General features: G+C 36.6%; 1 protein-coding gene across 1 annotated transcript; it reads left to right on the forward strand.

The window, feature by feature from the left end:
• The first annotated feature begins 2,332 nt into the window (after positions 1-2,332).
• On the forward strand, positions 2,333-11,084 carry LOC129800552 (adenosine deaminase AGSA). Its single transcript, XM_055845022.1, has 3 exons — positions 2,333-3,774; positions 7,836-8,183; positions 10,574-11,084. Exons 1-3 carry the CDS (start codon positions 3,016-3,018, stop codon positions 10,994-10,996), a joined length of 1,530 nt encoding a protein of 509 aa, XP_055700997.1. The 5' UTR covers positions 2,333-3,015; the 3' UTR covers positions 10,997-11,084.
• Positions 11,085-19,443: the final 8,359 nt, after the last annotated feature.

Raw genomic sequence — 19,443 nt, forward strand, 5'->3', positions numbered from 1 at the left:
CTGCAAGATCACAATTTGGATTTGTGTCTAAGAACAGCAATAACCTTAATTTGTATTACAAGTAAAAATTTAGATAAATTTTTTTTGGGAAAGGATACCTAGACAATTTGTACTTACTTTTGGATCTCACAAATTTCTAAAAGAAAAACCGTTAAAAAATTGACGAAAAATTTTTTGAAAAACGGTATAAGAGAGTGAGTTTTTATATCTGAAATTTGAAGTTAATGTGCAATGAAAAATATGATAAAGGTGTTTTTCTCATGTAAAAAGCGTTTCTTCAGCAATTTAAATTGTTATAAACTAAAGCTTTACCTATTTCTTGTGAGAATTTATTTACTAATCCCAATATTACTTTAGCCCGTACAAATTTCCTTTGAAAATTTTTGAAAATATTCATATATTTGCAAAAGGTGTGGGAAGAATAGAACTTCTGCTTTTATTTAGGAATTGTTAATTTTTCTTGGAATTCAATTAACACGTTCAAATATTTTGCATAATATATTTTATTTTAATTTTTTGCTTGTCATAATTAACCAAGCCAAATGCAACAAAATACAAATTAAGTCCATTAAATATTCAACAATTAAAACAAGACTCAGTCACGTTTACTTTAAAAGGAATGCACGTATCTTATCACTATCAAAAAGAATATAAATATTTAATATGCTAGTTTTACCGACTTTTCACGTACAACCATCAAATAGGAGTGAATTCTAACATAATTCAAACTAAATTTAAAAAATGTAAAGTCCACTAAAATTGCATTAATTGAATAAACTTCTTTTTGATCAACAGGGAACTTTCTTAAAACAGGTTATGTTTAGTAGACATAACCTAAAAATAACGTAGATAATTTATTATGATATATTTTTCAATTTCTATGAAGTTTTGTCAATAAGAGCAGGTATTTCAGAGAATTTTTATCCAAAATGTTTTTTTTTAAATAATTTTAAACACTTTTCCTTTTATGAAATACGTAATTTTATTAACTTTAAAACGTTAGGTAGTTAATTTGATTACTATTTGATGAATCGTGTTTAATATAATTAAAATATTAAAATTTCTCCAAACGTGTACAGTAAACAGTTAGTCTAGAGTTACCAGTAACCATTATTGATCGGTTACGCTCATGAACTTAATCTCTGGATAGTTCAAGAAGTTTTAACAAAAAACTCGGACAGTAAGTACTTATTTAAGTACTTAATTTTAAGTAGTTTTAGAACATTTAACTACTTATCGAATACATAAAATAATACAAATTTAGTAATATCTTATCTTGTGTTACTAATATTTCATAAACTTCGAAAAAGAAAAAAAGTAATAAAAAGAAACAAAATTAATAAGATTTCTTTCGTATCACAGCCCTAAAAGTAATAAAATCTGACCTAAGACCAGCTTCAGACTGGAGGTTTAGCCCAGTTCCCGAAGGTCTCAAAAATCTAAATAACAAGCAATTTTATTGATTTTTCAAAATCGTTTGCCTTTATAATCCTATTCTAAGCAACAATTTTCTAAAAAATCGTGCCTGATTAGGAATTAGAGGAGTTAAGCCATATGGCTAAGTCTTAGGTCTGAACCCCGTATAAGACTCATTCTTTCCAAGAGAAATTCTTAAGACACTCTTTCTTGAAAATGATTATTTTTCTGAGTATAGGAAGGGGCGTGGCTTTTTTTTTCAATGGTAAATTTTCGCACTCATCAAAATCTAAGCATTGACACTGGTAGATTCGGCAAGTATTCTCTTCTATAGAATATTGAAAATTTAAAGATTTAAACTTTAGTTGTCTACGGTTTCCGTAAGAGGTGTGGCCTAAAATTATAGTATTATAAATCGCCGATCAAGAGGTTTTCATTTATATAACAACGCAAAATAAATAATATAACCCGACTTAAGACAGACAATAAGAGTGAAAATCTGTTTCTTGAACATGTATATTTTTCGGAGTATTGTAAGGGGCGTGGCTTATATTTCAGGGGTCAACTCTTTTTATTCGTATTGAGATTCAAAAGGTGATAATGGTTGAATCGACAAGTATTCACTACTACTAAATAATGAAGATGCAAAAATTTCGACTATAAGTGTTTAAAGTTCAGAAAAAGGCGTGGTCTAAAATTATTCATTAGCGAATAGTACTGCAGAGGACATAGACCACTTTAATGCAAAAAAAATAGAATTTAGCGGCGTTATTTGAAGCAAGAGAATTTCTGACGACAAATTGATCTTTTCATCATGTGCACTATCACTGGAGGAAAGCAATGTGACCAAATCCATATGTTCATGTCTCTCGTGCAGCTTAACTCAATTAAATCACCCTTTCGATCGTTCTTGTGCGTCATTCTTCGGGAAGCCACAAAGCATAAATTAAGCAGTTTCCCTTTAGTCATCCACTGGGAGCACAAGCAGAGAGTTGTGCCTCCCAGTCTCTTGAGACTACTTCAACACAGAAAAAAAGATATCCCAAGAATATTCTGTTTCAATTAACTTTTCGGCATTGTCGTTAAACTTTTGAATTCATTAGAAGATTTTTAATTAAATTCTGTGATCAAATAAATTGATAATTTGCTGTGAAAAGTGATTGGTAGATTGTGAGATCTTGAGGAATGTATTAGATGTTGGTGGGAGTGTTTAAAAGGAAAACATCTTTGCACGTTTGCTCCAGAGAATGAAGAATTTCTTGTGCCAAGACAAAAGAGATCACCTGAGATAATAATGTTAATTACGCTTGCGCAATACTTCTTCTGTTCAAATATTTTGCCTTTTGCTAAGGGTATAAAATCAATTGCCACGAATATTTTTTAGTCTAAAGATTCCCAACATAGGCAGGGAGTTGTTGGCTTCTTTTTTTGGCAAAAAAAAGTGAGAAGCTCTTCCCGCGTGTCAGTGCGGCGCGTAAAAAGGGCTTATCGGTGGAAAAATTGGTTGAAGTGAACTTGATCAGTGCTATCGGATTTCTTATCTCCATTGGAAAGAAAAAAAAATTTACCTTCGACGTATTGCAAGACGGCGTTGCGAAAATGTTTTCACAATTAGTTGTTTGGCTGCTAGCCGTAAGTGCTGTCCATGCGGCTTTTGACATCAAAACGTGGAGAATGAACCGGGAATATGAGAATTATCTCCAAAAACGTGCCTACTACCTCGCCGAGGAGGAGGATCGTTCAGTGGGAAGTGATATCGTGCTTACGGCTAAGGAAGAAATCGTCAATGAACGCCTAATGGCCCTAAAGACGGCAGAACTTGAAGCTGGACTTGAAAATCCCAGTCAATTTATCCCCTGGAATCACTTCTTTGATGTCCTCGAGCGTATCAATTCCTCCGAAATCTTTCACATCATTCAACGTATGCCAAAAGGAGGAATCCTCCATGCTCACGATACTGCCATCTGCAGCACAGACTACGTCGTTTCCCTCACCTACGAACCCAATCTCTGGCAATGCACCAATCCCACAACTGGTGCCCTGGAATTCCGTTTCTCCCGTGAAGCCCCACCCAATACCGAAACCTGCCAGTGGACCCTGGTATCCGAGGAAAGAGCTCGCCAAGGCGAGGAACAATACAACTCCCAGCTTCGATCCCAATTATCCCTCTACAACACCGATCCCATCAATCACAATCGCGATGTAGATTCCATTTGGCGGGAGTTTATGGGACTGTTTGGAGTGAATTTTGGCCTATTGACCTATGCTCCCGTCTGGAAGGCCTACTACAAGAATTACCTCAAAGAGATGTTGCTAGATGGTGTACAGTACTTGGAACTCCGTGGAACCTTACCGCAAGTGAGTTTCAATTTTAAACACTGTCCAGACCCAATCACTGATAACACTGATAAGGCTTTTTTGAGTGACTTACGATAATATTACCTATGATAGATCTTTCATTTTTCAAGGGGAATATTTTATGTTGCTGATTGAGATACTTGGCAGATTGGATTGAAATGGTTTTTTATGGAACAACCACAAATGAGTTTGCTACAAAAAATTAAGCTAAAGATCAAATATCTCATTCACAAAATATTTCAAAGCTACTTTCTAATGTGTCTTCTTATTGTCGTATGTAATGTCCTAGACACATTTACGGCTTAAGCCGAGAGATGGCTTCATCAAAATAATGATTTGACTAAATTCCCATCAGTTTCCTACTTACTAAGCCGTTTATCGACTTAAACCGAATAAGTAAGTTATTAAAACGATAAAATCCCGTGAAAGGTTAAAGCCCGTAAAATTTTTCGCACTTGAGAAAAATATTTTGCAGTATTCTTAAGAGATATCCACCCATAAACAATTTTTGGCCCGGTTCTAGGAACACTCACTCCTTTAGCGTTCTTTAGTTCATTCTTCATGATTTTCTCTCCTGAAGTATATGCTTAAGTGCAAATATCTTTAAAAGAATCGATTTGCGGAAGTTTTGTAAATAGTTTTATAAAAGACTCTCTTTACTTGAATTACTGAAGTAATTAGGGTAAGTGTGCCAAATTCCGGCCAGTTTGTAATTTCGGCCACCTTTTTTGTTTCTCGAATTTCCATGAATTTTTAGTTTTTACATATTCGACAAACAAGATGACGTGAAAAAGGCATTGGAAGAATTCCTGAAGAGCAAGGAACTATGAGAATGAAGTTGGCCGAAATAGGGCACCAAAGATATGTCTACATTTTTATTCATTTTAAAATGTATTAAAAATGATTTTAGAGTAAATAAAGGCGAAAAACTGTCTACAAGGTGCTAAGCAACACTCCTGAAGTAAAAGGAATTTAAAAAAAAAAAACAATTCTATTAAAGATATTACAGTTTAAACTTGAGACTTTGGCGCTTGCATGCAACTATGCTGAAATTTGACACACTTACCCTACTTTAAAAAAAGGATCATTTTTATCCAAGTAACCCTTAAAGAAATGTGTCGTTAGGGCCCAAATAGACTCAGGTTTAGGGATAAAGATTTATCCGCGTCATACACTGAGCACTTAGAATCATCGATTAGAGGTCTTTTGCATAAATTTCTTTACCTAATCCTTTACTGCTAAATGACGCCTTATTCAAAAAATAGACACAGGCTGATCAGGCTAATTCTCGAGAATACTTATCTAAAAAATTTGGCGCTAAAAGATCAAGTCAAACTATCTTAAGCTCAAAATAGACACAGAAATCGGCTTAGGGATCAATTCAAAAATGAGGATTGGCGTCAATTCACTTAGGAATCAGACCAAAATTTGGGGGATCAGGCTGATCTTCTAAATTCATGAGGTCTAGTGAAATTTACAAGGATTAGCGATATCAGCGCCAGTGACAAAAATATAAAGCTTTACTTTGGGTGCTTCTGAGTGCTTTTCAAAATGTCAATTGGTTTATACCGGATTATACCGTTGTTGGGATCGTCGTCAATTCGAGTGGACTGTATTTTTTTTTGGTAAATGCTTTTATTTTGTCATCGTCTTACAGCCGGCGAGACACGGCTAATTCCCGAGTAGATCTAGTAGAGCTAATAAGATAATTGATTAAAAGTCGTCCCAATTACTAAATAAATCGTCTTTGTCTTTACCTCAACAACAAGACCTCAATCTTGTTCTGGATATCACCTAATATCTATCAAATCCGTCTGTCTCTATTTAATAAACCTATCGCAAAGAAAAGAAATACCCTCTTAGATTCAATAGATAACATAATTTCACACCATTTTCACAACTTACTCGAGAAAATAACCAAATTTCCACAGTCGTCGTCGTCTCGCGTGTCTCGCCATTAAAGTTACAAATGAAAAGACTGAATTCCGGAAGGGCCTGAATTACAATGCCAAAAAATATTAATTCATAAAATTTCCGTCAGATGGCGTTCTGTCCACAACAACCATTGAATCATTCCTAAAAACGGTTTTTCAAGGTCAAAAGTTAAACAAGCTCTAGAGAGAGCATTTCTCAACCGAACGGGGCTATGTTTGGGCTGATTGAAAAAGTCTTGGAATTTCAGATCAAACTGAACGGGTTCCAATCGGTTCTGAATCATGAAATTAACCTCTGGATATCTTAAAAACTTTCATCAAATGGCTAACACGGCTATATACATAGTAAGCCTTTTGGATTTTCTTCTTGAGCCGAGGTAGGCGCTCTTTGTTCGTGTAAGAGAGGGTGTCTCCTGGCACTGTAATGCAGTGCCTTATTTTCACCAATCCTCATTAGCCGAGATTCGCTACTAAACCATAGCCCTCAACCCTAATGCCCTAGATACACTTAAGTCTTAAGTCGAGAGACGTTTTAATCAAAATAATAATCAGATTACATTTCTATCAGTTTACCCGAGAAACGGCTTAGTGGGAAACTGATGGAAATTTGGTATGATGATTATTTTGATTAGAATTACAATAAGCCGTTTCTTGGGTAAAGTCGTAAGTGGTCTAGGGCATAATCGCCATAATTCGGCATAGAGACAAAACAACACATTAAACCGATTAGACAGCACAAACACACTAAAACCGTATCACAGGCTGTCGTATGCCAGCCAAAAGGCACGGCACACACATAACCCACATAACACACAGGCCGTCACGGACGGTTGAGGTTAGGCCTCTCTCGGCCTCGACCGTCCAGACACTTACAACTTGCCATCGTCCGCGGGGGGTTTCCTCCCCTGATGCCCACTACAATGGGCAAAACCGCCGAGTAGACTGCTCCGTTCGCCTCGATGTCGGTGGGTAATACGGGTTTTAGACTTACGGCTTACAGGCATGTTTTTTTTAGGAAATCATTGATTATGGAAATAGGAAGATGAAAACTTCCTCCGGTTGCGTCAGGGTTGTTTATCCTTTCAGGACGAGAAAAACACGTAGATCTTTGCCAAAAAAAATACGTAGATCTTTGCCAAAGATCTACGTGTTTTTCTTGTCCTGAAAGGATAAACAACCCTGACGCAACCGGAGGAAGTTTTCATCATCCTATTTCCATTACCATTTCTCACGTCAGTACTTATACAATTATTGTTTATGATTGGATATTAAGGGCAAATGATCCATAAGATTTTGAAAAATGAGTACAATTGCTTATTCTTTAGATATTTGAGATCTTCAGGAACTAGGCTAAATATCTCCAGTATGAAGCCGGCATAACAAGGGCTTGTATTTATTAACCTTGAACTGTTACATCGACCACGAAGACCCCTTCCCGGTTCTTTACCACCAGATTGGGTTGGAGACAAGTGTCGTTGGGGAGAGTGAAGGTCTGCTCTTTGGAGAGCGTTGCCCGTGGGATCTTTTGCGCCGCTTCGTCCGTGATGAGATCACGTATCTCATTGCACCGCCGGATAATTCTGTTACATCCTATTTAATAAGTACTTATTAAGTACTTAATTTTAAGCCCTTAACCTAATGGAATGATTTAATTTTAAGTAGTTAGAACAAACAGCAACTAAGTATTATGATAATGAGATAACTTTAAAAATACCTTATTTTGTGGAACCTGTGCAAATCGCCAAATTTAGTTAATTTTTAAAATTGCTTAGAAAATAATAAAAAATATTCATTGAAAAATTGAGACAGTAAACAACGGGGAAAGACTTTTTAGCAATTAGGTTTGCTGAATTCCTGTCAAAGTTCAAGAGTTAAAACGTGATTCACAAGCCCAAAAAGTGAGTGATTTGCTCATCATGCTTATCATTTTTTTTCTGTCGTCAATAGAAACGCGACACATAAGCTGAAAACACATAATTCCTGTTATCAGCCACACTAACCACTTGACCGTTAAATCCGCGAAATTTACAATGTCTCTATTGAACTGCTGTTCCGCTCAATTAATTTGCCCTAGGAAGCTTCCTCAAAAGATTGCCCACTTTAAACATTAACAATTCATTTTTGCAGTTGTACGATCTTGATGGAAAAACCTACAATGAAGAGGAAAATCTCCAAATCTACTTGGATGCCACGAGAGAGTTCAAGCAGGAAAATCCCACCTTTATCGGCGCCAAATTCATCTACGCCCCCGTGCGAGTTGTCGATGACGCCGGAATCAAAACTCTCATGGCTAAAGTGACTCAACTCCACGAGCGTTTCCCCAACTTTTTGGCTGGATTTGATTTAGTTGGTCAGGAGGACAAGGGAAGACCCTTAATTGACTTTAGTCAGGAAATACTTCAACTGCCTGACACCATCAATTTCTACTTCCATTCCGGTGAGACGAACTGGAATGGATTGACAGACATCAACTTGGTAAGGGATATTGGAAATTATAGAGGTAGTATTTGATCACATAAATAGGTTTTCCAGTTCCTGTACTAAAGCAAATAACCCATTCTGTTTGAAACTAAATGAGAATGAATAGCAGGGGCCCATCAAGCCTAATAAAAAATGAAGATATTTTTCACTTTTCCTTGTAAAAATTTTGCAGATATTGCACCGCGACTTATACAAATTTGCTCGTAGTTCTTGTATTATTTCGGCGAACATTATGAAATATGTATTTTTAGATAGATTTTAGTGCACGACTTCGAAATATATCAGACTGGTAAGTCAATTCTCTTTAGGAAAAAACTTGCCAACAGTCTTCAGTGCCTCTATGCAGAAACGTATGGAAAAATGAAATGTCGAGACGCCCTTGTGAATAGTTTGTTTGTCAAAAAATATGCCCCGTCCTTTTAAAATTGCTCTAATCGATCTAGTAAGCCACACCCACATGGCGTGGTTTATTTGATCAGTAATAACGATAGTTTGTTGAAATTTACAACGTACAAACTCTTTTTCGAAAAACCATTTAGGGTAAATGTCCTAATTCAAAACCATTTCCAAACGTTTTAACTTTTTCAGAAGATTCAACACATTAAGTTCATATTTTTTCTGAAGAGAATTACATAAATTTGCTCCCTGACTCTTCTAGAATGTTACTCTTTAGTGAAAATTCTTTAGATATAATTTGAAAACTTCTTAAATACAAGAAAAATACGCCAGTGTAAAATGCTTCTATTGGAAACAAATTAATCTAAATGGAGACAAGGGAAAGTTTCTAATTGGAGACAAACAGTGTATAAGTGGAACCGCGACGAAAGGCTTCCAAAACCTTGTTGAGTTGCTCCTGAGTGCAGGATTTGTTCTTATTCCTGGTCTTTTCTCCTTTCCCATGTAAAACAATAAGAAAATCTCTCCAAAAAATCATATTTCCGGGGTTTCCTATTGAAGCATTTGCAAAAAATTCCGTTAACAATAAAGATTAGCACTTAATTTAACTAAAATTAGCCAGAAATATGACATAAATGTCAAACAAAACGAATAAACAACAGTTACTTTATTGTGTTTTTCATTGGAAAACACGGTCGATTTATGAAAAATTCGATGGTGAAAAGGTACACTTTTAATTTTTCTGAGAAATTAACAAATTAAAATTTGTCAATATGAATGGATATTCACTTTATTTGGACCAAAATTAACTAAATAATGCAACTGTGGTATAGAGAATTTATAAATATAATAATTTAGTAATGTATTTATCATGAAAACAGTGACGTCTCCATTTGGAGTAGCAAAAAAATTCCATTTGAAGCAGGTTTTGAATTAGCTTAATTTACCCTAAAAATCGCATACTATTTAAAAAAAAATGAAGGAATGTAATGTATTTACTAAAATTTCGTTATAATTGTTTGTAAATGCTGTACAAATAGACATTTTCTTTTTAAGTAAAAGGGGCGTGGCTTATTTAATCAGCCAACTGAATAGATCAATGGAAATGCTACGCAAATAGAGATTTTATTTCAAAATAAAATGGGTGTGGATTATAATCTGCCACACGGATAGATGATTGGAAATATTGTGCAAATGAACATTTTCTTTGAAAGTAAAAGGGGCGTGGCTTATTCAATCACCGATCCGGATTAATGATTGGACATACTGCCCCAATAGACGTTTTCTTTGAAAGTAAAAGGGGAGTGATCTATTTAATCAGTTACCCAGATAGATGATTATAAATGCTGCGCAAATAGACATTTTCTTTAAAAGTAAAAGGGGCGTGGCTTATTCAATCGCTGACTCGAATTAATTATTGGAAATGGTGCCCCAATAGACGTTTTCTTTAAAAGTAAAATGGGCGTGGCTTATTTAATCAACTACCCAGATAAATTCCTGGAAATGCGACACAAATATAAATTCTTTGATAGTAAACGAGGCGTGGATTATTCAATCCGTTGCCCGAATAGATGATAACAAATGCTGCACAAATGGACATTTTCTTTGAAAGTAAAAGGGGCGTGGGCTATTTAATCAGATATCAAGTTAAATTATTGGAAATTCTGCACAGGGAAAGGTTCTTTGAAATATCAAAAAATCACATAAACTACAAAGAAAATAAGAGGCGTGGCTTATTTATTGTACACGTGATCTCCTCTGTCTAATTATTTAGACCATGGTAATTTGTTTGGAGGATATTATCTCTGATAAAATAAGGAAAATAATGATATCTCAATATAATTTGATTAATCTTTCTGGAAAGGGCGTGGTCTAAATTATTTAAGGGGTGGACCTAAAACTAATTTGAAAAAAAATAAGTCAAATTTTGAGAATTCCTAAAGATGCTTCCACGACTTTTAATGTGATTTTCTTTTTTTTTTGGCTAGATTGACGCTGTTCTTTTGGGAAGTAAGAGACTCGGACATGGATATGCAATTTTTAAGCATACAAAGGTCCTCAAGATGGTTAAGAGAGAAAAAATTGCCATTGAAGTTTGCCCAATATCAAATCAAGTTCTCCGTCTCGTCTCCGACATGAGAAACCATCCAGGATCCATCTTACTGGCCAACAAGGAATACCCTGTTGTGATCAGTTCAGATGATCCCTCCTTCTGGGAGGCCACACCCCTCAGCCATGACTTCTACATGGCTTTCATGGGCTTAGCCTCTAGTCGTCAGGATTTGCGCATGCTGAAGCAGTTGGCCATCAACTCCATCAAGTACAGCGCCATGACGCCAATGGAGAAACTTGATGCCATGAAACTCTGGGAAGAGCAATGGAAGAAATTCATCGATGAATTAGCTGCCTGAATGCTCCCTCAGCAATTGCGACTTATCAATGTCTCCAAGTTTGTTTGTCTCAATTGACGTCAATAAATGAACTATTTGGGAGACACAAGTGCTCGTCTTTTCTTCTTGATTCTCTCCAGGAAGAATAAAAAAAAAATTGAACACAAAGCAAATATGACAATATCAACAAATATCATTACTTTTTTTTCCTTCACTTGCTACATTTTATTTTTCATCTTTTCTCTCTCATTTATATATCAATATTTTTTCTTCGGTTCTTTTTTTCTCCTCATATGGTGTTATCATTTTTTTGAATTTGTGTGATTTCTGTGAATTTTTTCTTCACATCAAGCAATTCACTAATCAGTTGAGCTGAAGATCTCTGAGAAATGTTTTATACGTGTCAAAAAAAATTAATCAATCTATCTGAATTGTGATTGATCGTTAATTAGTTATTCTATTTTTTTCCAAAAATAAATTTAAGGTTATGTTCAACCTAACCTCGAAGAATCAACACAACACTTTTTGTGGCAGAGTTTATCAATCTGCTATGCAGAGTCAATTTGGTTGAACATAAAACAATACAGAAAACAAACATTAAACTTAATGTTTTGTTAATTTTAAGTGAATAAAATTCTAACCTAAATATTCCACAAATACTGGTCATTAAAAAAATGAATATGCAATGGTAGGATAGTGTTTATTCTGTAGATTTTTGTTAGCATTAGAGAATTACACACTAATCTTGAAAATATCCTGTTACAATAGCGTTTGTTAAGGTTAGATTACACATAACCTTGCATTTTAAAAAAACCTCTACCAAATAACAGAATTAGGCCCAATATTAAGTACGATTCTCAATAAACTGAGAAGGATATCGACTTGCGCTTTTCGGAAAAGGTTATGTTACAAGTAAAAATTGCAATTCTGAAACGTTGAAACATTTTTATGACTTCTGAAGGTTCCAGAAACGTGAAAACATCTCCATCTCTGAGAATTCATTTCTAGGATCATAGAAACATTTCCAGAAACGCAGAAATATTTCCAGAAACATAGACATTTTCAAAAACGTAGAAACATTCGTAAAACTGCAGATGCATTTCTAGAAACGTAAAAAAGATTTCTAGAAAGGTAGAAGCATTTATAGAAACACAGAAACATTTGTAGAAGTGCAGATGCAGAAACATCCCTGGAAACGATAACTCATGTTTAGAAATACAAATATTTTTACGAATGCGAAAGTATCCATAAATGTCAAAACATTTTCATTTCTAACAATTCAGAATCATTTTTAGAAGTGTAGAAACATCTGCAGAAATTCTGAAGGATTTATAGAAGTACAGAAACATTTCTAGAAATAAAGAAACATTTCTAGAAACGTCGAAACATTTTTAGAAACTTGGAAACATTTCTAGAAAGGCAGAGGTATTTCTAGAAATGTTGAAACACTTTTAGAAACATTAAAGCAATAACAACAGAAATATTTTTTAGGAATGCGAAAGTTTACATAAACTTGAAAAACCTCCATTTCCAGAAACTCAGAAGCATTTGTAGGTCTAGACACACAAAACAATTTCTAGAAGATCAGAAACATGTCTAGAAACACTGAAGTATTTCTTGAAACACAGAAACAGTTCTAGAGTAGGAGACTTTAACATTTACAGAAACGCAGAAATATTTTTAGAGCAAAGGAAATAAATCAAGGGATCACAGTAAAATGCTAATAATCCAGAATCGTAATTTCCACAACGTTAGAAAAAGTAAAAGACCCTAGGTTTCCCTTGTTCCTAGAATAAGGAACTAGGTGCCATTGTACTGCCCTAACTCAAAGACAGAGTAATCCCTGAAATCCCGGAAAATATGTAGTTTTCCCAACCAAGTAAAATTCATAACTTGTGGCCTCTTTTACGAACTTATGGCCATGCGTGGAATAACTTATGGCCACAATTTTAAATTATATAAAACAAACTTAGTAATAAAATAATTTTATTAGAAAAGAGAAGAAAAGCATTTTAAACACTTTCATAGGTTTTTATTAATTTTCTTAACAAGTTTTTCATAGTTTTTCAAACATTTTACTCATAATAGTAGCAGACTACTAACATTGATTCTGCGCACAGTGACCAGTAATCCAACCTGTCTTTTGTGATGGAATACCCACGTTTGGTTGCATGAAGAACCCACCTCAGAATATCCTCCTCTCTTTGTTCTCTTTTGGGGACTATGAAAGCATCCGTGATTAAATATTTCTCCCGGAGAATTTCCGGAGATTTTAATGCAGAGTTTGTGTGAGGATTGGGGTACAGCTGAAATGACTGGAATACTTGTCGTGATCACTCCATTCCCAATGCTTCTTAATACTTCTTGCATCCTTTGAGTTCAATAATAGGGCTTTTTTTCGTATTTTGCATTGCCCTAAGAGGGATATAAGAGAAAAAGTTAGGTTAAATATTTACAATTAAATGCAGGTTTATTGAAAAAATCAACAAGATCTACACACTAGTCTTTTGTAATCAATTTTATGTTATAATTTCAACACTTACCTTAAATTTTATTACATTTTTGCTAGAAAACTCAAATAAACTGAATCAAAATAACACAAGTGTCAACTCGCTAAACCAAATATCTGTGAGGGCGCCACACGTCAAATTCTGTGGCCACAAGTTAATAATCATATCAAATTGGTTATAATTTATGGCCTTGTTATTATTTTTACATTTTTTGTTTAAATAATCATCAAAATGAAGTGGTAAATGAAAATATAGTTACTAAGAAAACAAGTTTTGAAAAATAGTACTAAATATTTCTGATTGAAGATATAAAATTTAGTCATTAAAAATTATGAGATCGTTAGTAAATTTCTTAACGATTTGACGTATATTTGACAGTCTACCGCATCAGTGAAATAATTCCCACAAAATAATTAAAATTCTACCGCAATATAAAGCTGTCTACACATTAGACAAATTATTGAAATAATAGCATTTCAAAGTGACATTGAAAAGAAACTTCTATATTGAGGCGAATATTGAAACTAATATTTCAATTGTGGTCAACGGACATATAACAGACGGGACGTATTTGCAAAAATATTCCGCGAGGTGGAGACACAGACGGACGAGCATGGACGAGCGCAATTCACGAGCGCACGACAGACGACAGACAGAGACCAGACGTTGTAGAGAGAGGACGTGAGTGAATAAAAAGCTAAAAAGTATTGAGTGTTTCAAAAAAAAAAAAAAAAGTAATGGAGTCTACAGCTTCAGGTGTGGGGTTGAGCTTTGCTCCCACTCTGCAAGAGATGAGACAAATCCTGAGTGAAATGGGGGAAGAAATTTCGCCCACAGCGTCGCTGATGCAAGTGAGAGAAATTTTCAAGAGAGTCGTGGGCGTGCCGCCATTGGCGGGAAATTCCAGAAAGGACGCCGAGGGATTTTCTGCTGGAGCTGTCCCTGAAAATTCTCCAAATGTCAATCAAAGTTCTCATATTGACTCCGAGATTGAGAATGTGTTCGATCAAGGGGGCACAGCACAAGTGGAGCCCCAGAATTTGGTGGAAGATGATGCTGAGTCAAGCGTCAATGTTAACCGTCACGGAAATGGCGTCCCTGCGAGTGAGAATGACAATGTCAATGCGATTATGAGTGGATTATTGCGCGCTCTAAGTGTCTCACAGAGTGCAAATCAGCTAAAATGCTCATTCAAGGACATAGAGAATGCAGTGGAGCATTTTTCTGGAGACGATGGATACAAGGTTCAGCAGTGGATTGAGGATTTTGAGTTAGTGTGTGACGACTTTGATGTGCCGCCAAAATCTCGCTTGGTGTTTGCCCGGCGTCTCATTGATTCTGGCCCAGCAAAAACTCTTATTCGTACCCAACGATTCAGTGAGTGGAATGATTTGAAGAGAGCTCTCATCAAAGAATTTGGACAGCAAAAGACAGTGAAAGAGGTGCTGGAGAAACTCAAGCAGAGGACAAAGAAACGAGATGAGACCTGTCAGGAGTACGTTTTGGCCATTCAAGCCATGGTTTCCGGATACCCTATTCCGGAAGAAGACATCATTTGCGCCATTATTGAGGGACTTCAGGATCGATCATCCAATATCGCGATGATTGCAGGCTGCAGGACCTTGGATGAATTGAAACTGGCAATGCGTCGTTATGAGAGGAGTATTTTGAGGAATCCCACTTCCAGTGGGGCCATTCCAAAAGCGTCTTTGAGTTCTGATGTTGCCGCTAAGATTGAAAATAAGCGCCGTTGTTATAATTGTTCCGGAACTGACCACATTGCCCCCAATTGCCCAAAGCCTAGACGTGATCCTGATACCTGTTTCAAATGCAGGAAAGTAGGCCATCAGCTGAAGGAGTGCCCATTGTACAGGAAGCCGCAAACTACAGCAGCAGTTGACGAGGGGGACGATGGGGATTCTCAAAAGGGTGACGAGACAAAGCCACTTCTTTCTCATCAGCCGGTAAGTGTGACGTTCGGTTCCGATTGTAATTTTGGGGTTACTATCAGTCTCTCTTCTTTGCTCGATACGGGCAGTCCAATTAGCTTAATTCAACGTTCCAAAGTGCCAGAGACACTTCTGCCTCAACATGAGTGCACCATTCTACCTTACCGGGGCCTGAGCGGGGTAAAGATTGAAAGCTATGGAAGAATTATTTGCTCAGTGCGACTGCTACAAGTCTGCAAACCTATTGAATTAATTATTGTCCCCGATAAGGTGTCACCATTTGAAATTTTGTTGGGAAGGGATGCTTTGAAACTACTTGGGATTGTATTGACGTTTCTGAATAAAGATGAGTTTATACCCAAGAAGCCTGATAATTTTTCAAAAGAAAAGAAGTTGACTATGTGTACATTGGCCAGTTATAAATCAGCGGATAGTGTTGATATTGAAACTGCAGAGAATTTGAGGGATAAATTAAAGTGTAAAGTTGAAATTGCTGATCTGAATAATGATGATATTCAAAGTAGTTTGAATAAAGAGAAGACGGAAGATATTTTCAGTGCGAAACAAGAAGACAATCAGTTGTTCGAGTGCGAGAGAGAAAGTGAATTGAGCGAAACAAACAAAATCATACTTTCTGAAAATAAGGTTAGAAATTTTGAGCGGAAGGGAGAGAATACCTACGAAGCAATATGTGATGTAGAAGTAATCTTTGGGGATGATGAGGCCTTATTAGCATTCATTACTGAGTATTCTGAAGTAGGTAATTCTAGAGTGCAAGATGATTTCATTGGAGCAGTTGTTGATGTAAGCATTTGTCCGGATTTGCCTGAAGAATATCAGGATAAATTGCGAAAACTTGTGCAAGATCATTATCACGATAAATTCTGTGAAGAGAGAAAGTCTGATGATTTTGAGATGAAAATTCGATTGACAAGCGATGTGCCCTTTTATTTTCGCCCACGTAGGCTGGCGTATTCTGATAGAGAAAAAGTTCGCGAAATTGTGCGAGGTTTGTGTGAGCAAGGAATAATCAGACCTAGTGACTCTCCTTACGCTTCACCAATCGTTCTTGTAGACAAGAAGAGTGGGGATACACGAATGTGTGTCGATTATCGTTCACTAAATAATCTCACGGTTAGGGATAACTACCCACTTCCGCTAATTGAAGATTGCCTAGAGCATTTGAGAGGCAAGAGCGTTTTCACATTGATTGATTTGAAAAGTGGTTTCCATCATGTAAAGATGGCCGAAGATTCTATACAGTATACTGCTTTCGTAACACCAGAGGCGCAATATGAGTATTTACGCATGCCATTTGGGCTCAAGAATGCCCCCAGTGTATTCCAGAGATTTATTACAAAAGTTTTGCGGAAGTTCATTGAGGCAGGGCAAATAGTGGTGTATATGGATGACATCCTAGTAGCGAGCATTGATTTTGAAGAGCATTCGAAGATATTGGAGCAATTGCTTTCGTGCCTTGCAGAGAATGGGTTAATTATTCAAGTGGGAAAATGCAAATTCGGGTATTCCTCAATCGAATATTTGGGATACCAGGCATCTTCAGAGGGAATTCGTCCTAGCGAGTACCATCTGAGAGCTATTCAGAACTATCCAATGCCACAAAATGTGAAGGAAGTCCATTCTTTTGTGGGACTTTGTGCTTATTTCCGCAGATTTGTTCCAGGATTTTCAACTATTGCTCGTCCCTTGCTGTCTCTTCTTAAAAAAGATGCGCGATTTGATTTTGATGATTCTTGTGTAGAGGCTTATGAGGAGTTAAAGAGACGTTTGATTTCTTCGCCAGTTTTGGCCATTTACGATCCAAAGAGAGAGACAGAGCTACATACTGATGCGAGTTCGTTGGGATTTGGGGCTGTGTTGCTTCAGCGGCAAAATGATCAGAAATTACATCCAGTGGCGTACTTCTCAAAAAGTACATCTAACGCTGAATCAAAGTATCATTCATATGAGTTGGAAACTTTGGCGATTATCTATGCCTTGAGTCGTTTTCGAGTTTATCTAAAAGGGATACCCTTCGTCATTGTTACGGATTGTAGCTCACTTGCAATGACGTTGAATCACCGATCAGATAGCCCACGTATACAACGATGGGCGCTTGAATTGGAAAACTTTGATTATAAAATAGTTCACCGAAGTGGGACAAGGATGCATCATGTTGATGCTTTGAGTAGGTGTTATCCAATAGCGGCCGTTGACTGTGATGATATAGATTTTCAACTGAGTGCGACACAGAGTAGGGATAAGATGATTAGAGATTTGAGAGTCAAGTTGGAGAAGGAGGATAATAAAATGTTTGCTTTGAAAGACGGTTTGGTTTATAGACGCGATCAAAGAGGGAAGTTATTCTTTTACGTACCCGGAGAAATGGAAGTGAATCTGATTCGACAAATTCATGAGAAAATCGGACATTTTGGCTCGCAAAAGACCTACGAGAAATTGCGCACTCACTATTGGTTTCCGGGGATGAAAGAGAAAATTGACAGTTATGTGAAAAATTGTGTAAAGTGCCTCTTTTACTCTACTCCCGCGCGAAGCAATATGCAGTCCTTGTATAATATTCCAAAACACCCAGTGCCTTTTCATACTCTTCATATCGATCATCTCGGGCCGTTGCCTTCGCTAGTGTCAAAAAGGAAGCATATTTTGGTAGTGGTTGACGGATTTACGAAATTTACGCGAATTTATGCTGTCTCGTCAACAAGCACGAAGGAAGTGTGCTGCGCGTTGAAAAAATTCTTTGACTATTATAGTCGACCAGTGCGAATCATATCAGACCAAGGGAGTTGTTTCCGCTCGAATGAATTTAAGTCTTTCCTTGCCGAACGCAATATTGCGCATGTAGAAGTGGCAACAGCGTCCCCACAAGCAAACGGGCAGGTAGAGCGTGTTAATCGGGTTATTACTCCGATGTTAGGGAAACTAAGCGAACCTCTTCAACATGCAGATTGGGTACGTCATTTGGGTAAAGTGGAGTTTTCCATTAATAATTCGTTCCATCGTTCAATTGGCACCACTCCAAGTAAACTACTTTTCGGGGTCGATCAAAGGGGAGAAGAGGTAGATCTCTTAACCGAGTATTTGGATACAAAAGAATTAGATAACGGCTCGCGTGATTTGGTTGCTCTGAGAGATTCCGCGACAAAGAGAATAGAGCAGGTTCAAAACCAAAATCTGAAGCAGTTTCAAAAGACACACAAGAGTCCGTTGATTTATAAAGAGGGCGATTTTATTTTATTGCGAAACGTAGATACTACGGCAGGTACAAACAAGAAGCTTATTCCGAAATTCAAGGGTCCCTATGTAGTGGCTAAAGTGTTACCCCATGATAGATATGTCGTGAGAGATGTTGACAATTGTCAGATAACTCAAATACCCTACAATGGTATCATTGAGTCAAAGAACATGAGACTGTGGAGATCCCCTGAGTTTGTACAAAATCGGGAGTGGACGTCTCACTCCGATGATGAGGATGATAGTGTGAATTAGGGAGTAGTTAATTTATATTAGGATTAGCTTTGACTTTAATGAAAAACTATAAAAAAAAAAAATATTGTTAATTTATATAATATGACATGGACTGGACAAATACAATAGACATAATAAGGATCGGGTCGATCCTGAATCAGATTGGCCGAGTTGTGGTCAACGGACATATAACAGACGGGACGTATTTGCAAAAATATTCCGCGAGGTGGAGACACAGACGGACGAGCATGGACGAGCGCAATTCACGAGCGCACGACAGACGACAGACAGAGACCAGACGTTGTAGAGAGAGGACGTGAGTGAATAAAAAGCTAAAAAGTATTGAGTGTTTCAAAAAAAAAAAAAAAAGTAATGGAGTCTACACAATATTTGCTTACATACTGAACAAATTGACTTCAATATTAAAAACACCAGTCTAGTCAGGGATTCACAGATCTTCTGGGATTTTCTTCCGTATTTTGTCAGAAGATCTGGGATTTCCTGGAAAAAGCTCCAGGAATCC

Source organism: Phlebotomus papatasi, chromosome 2, assembly GCF_024763615.1.
Source record: "Phlebotomus papatasi isolate M1 chromosome 2, Ppap_2.1, whole genome shotgun sequence".
NCBI lineage: Eukaryota > Metazoa > Arthropoda > Insecta > Diptera > Psychodidae > Phlebotomus > Phlebotomus papatasi.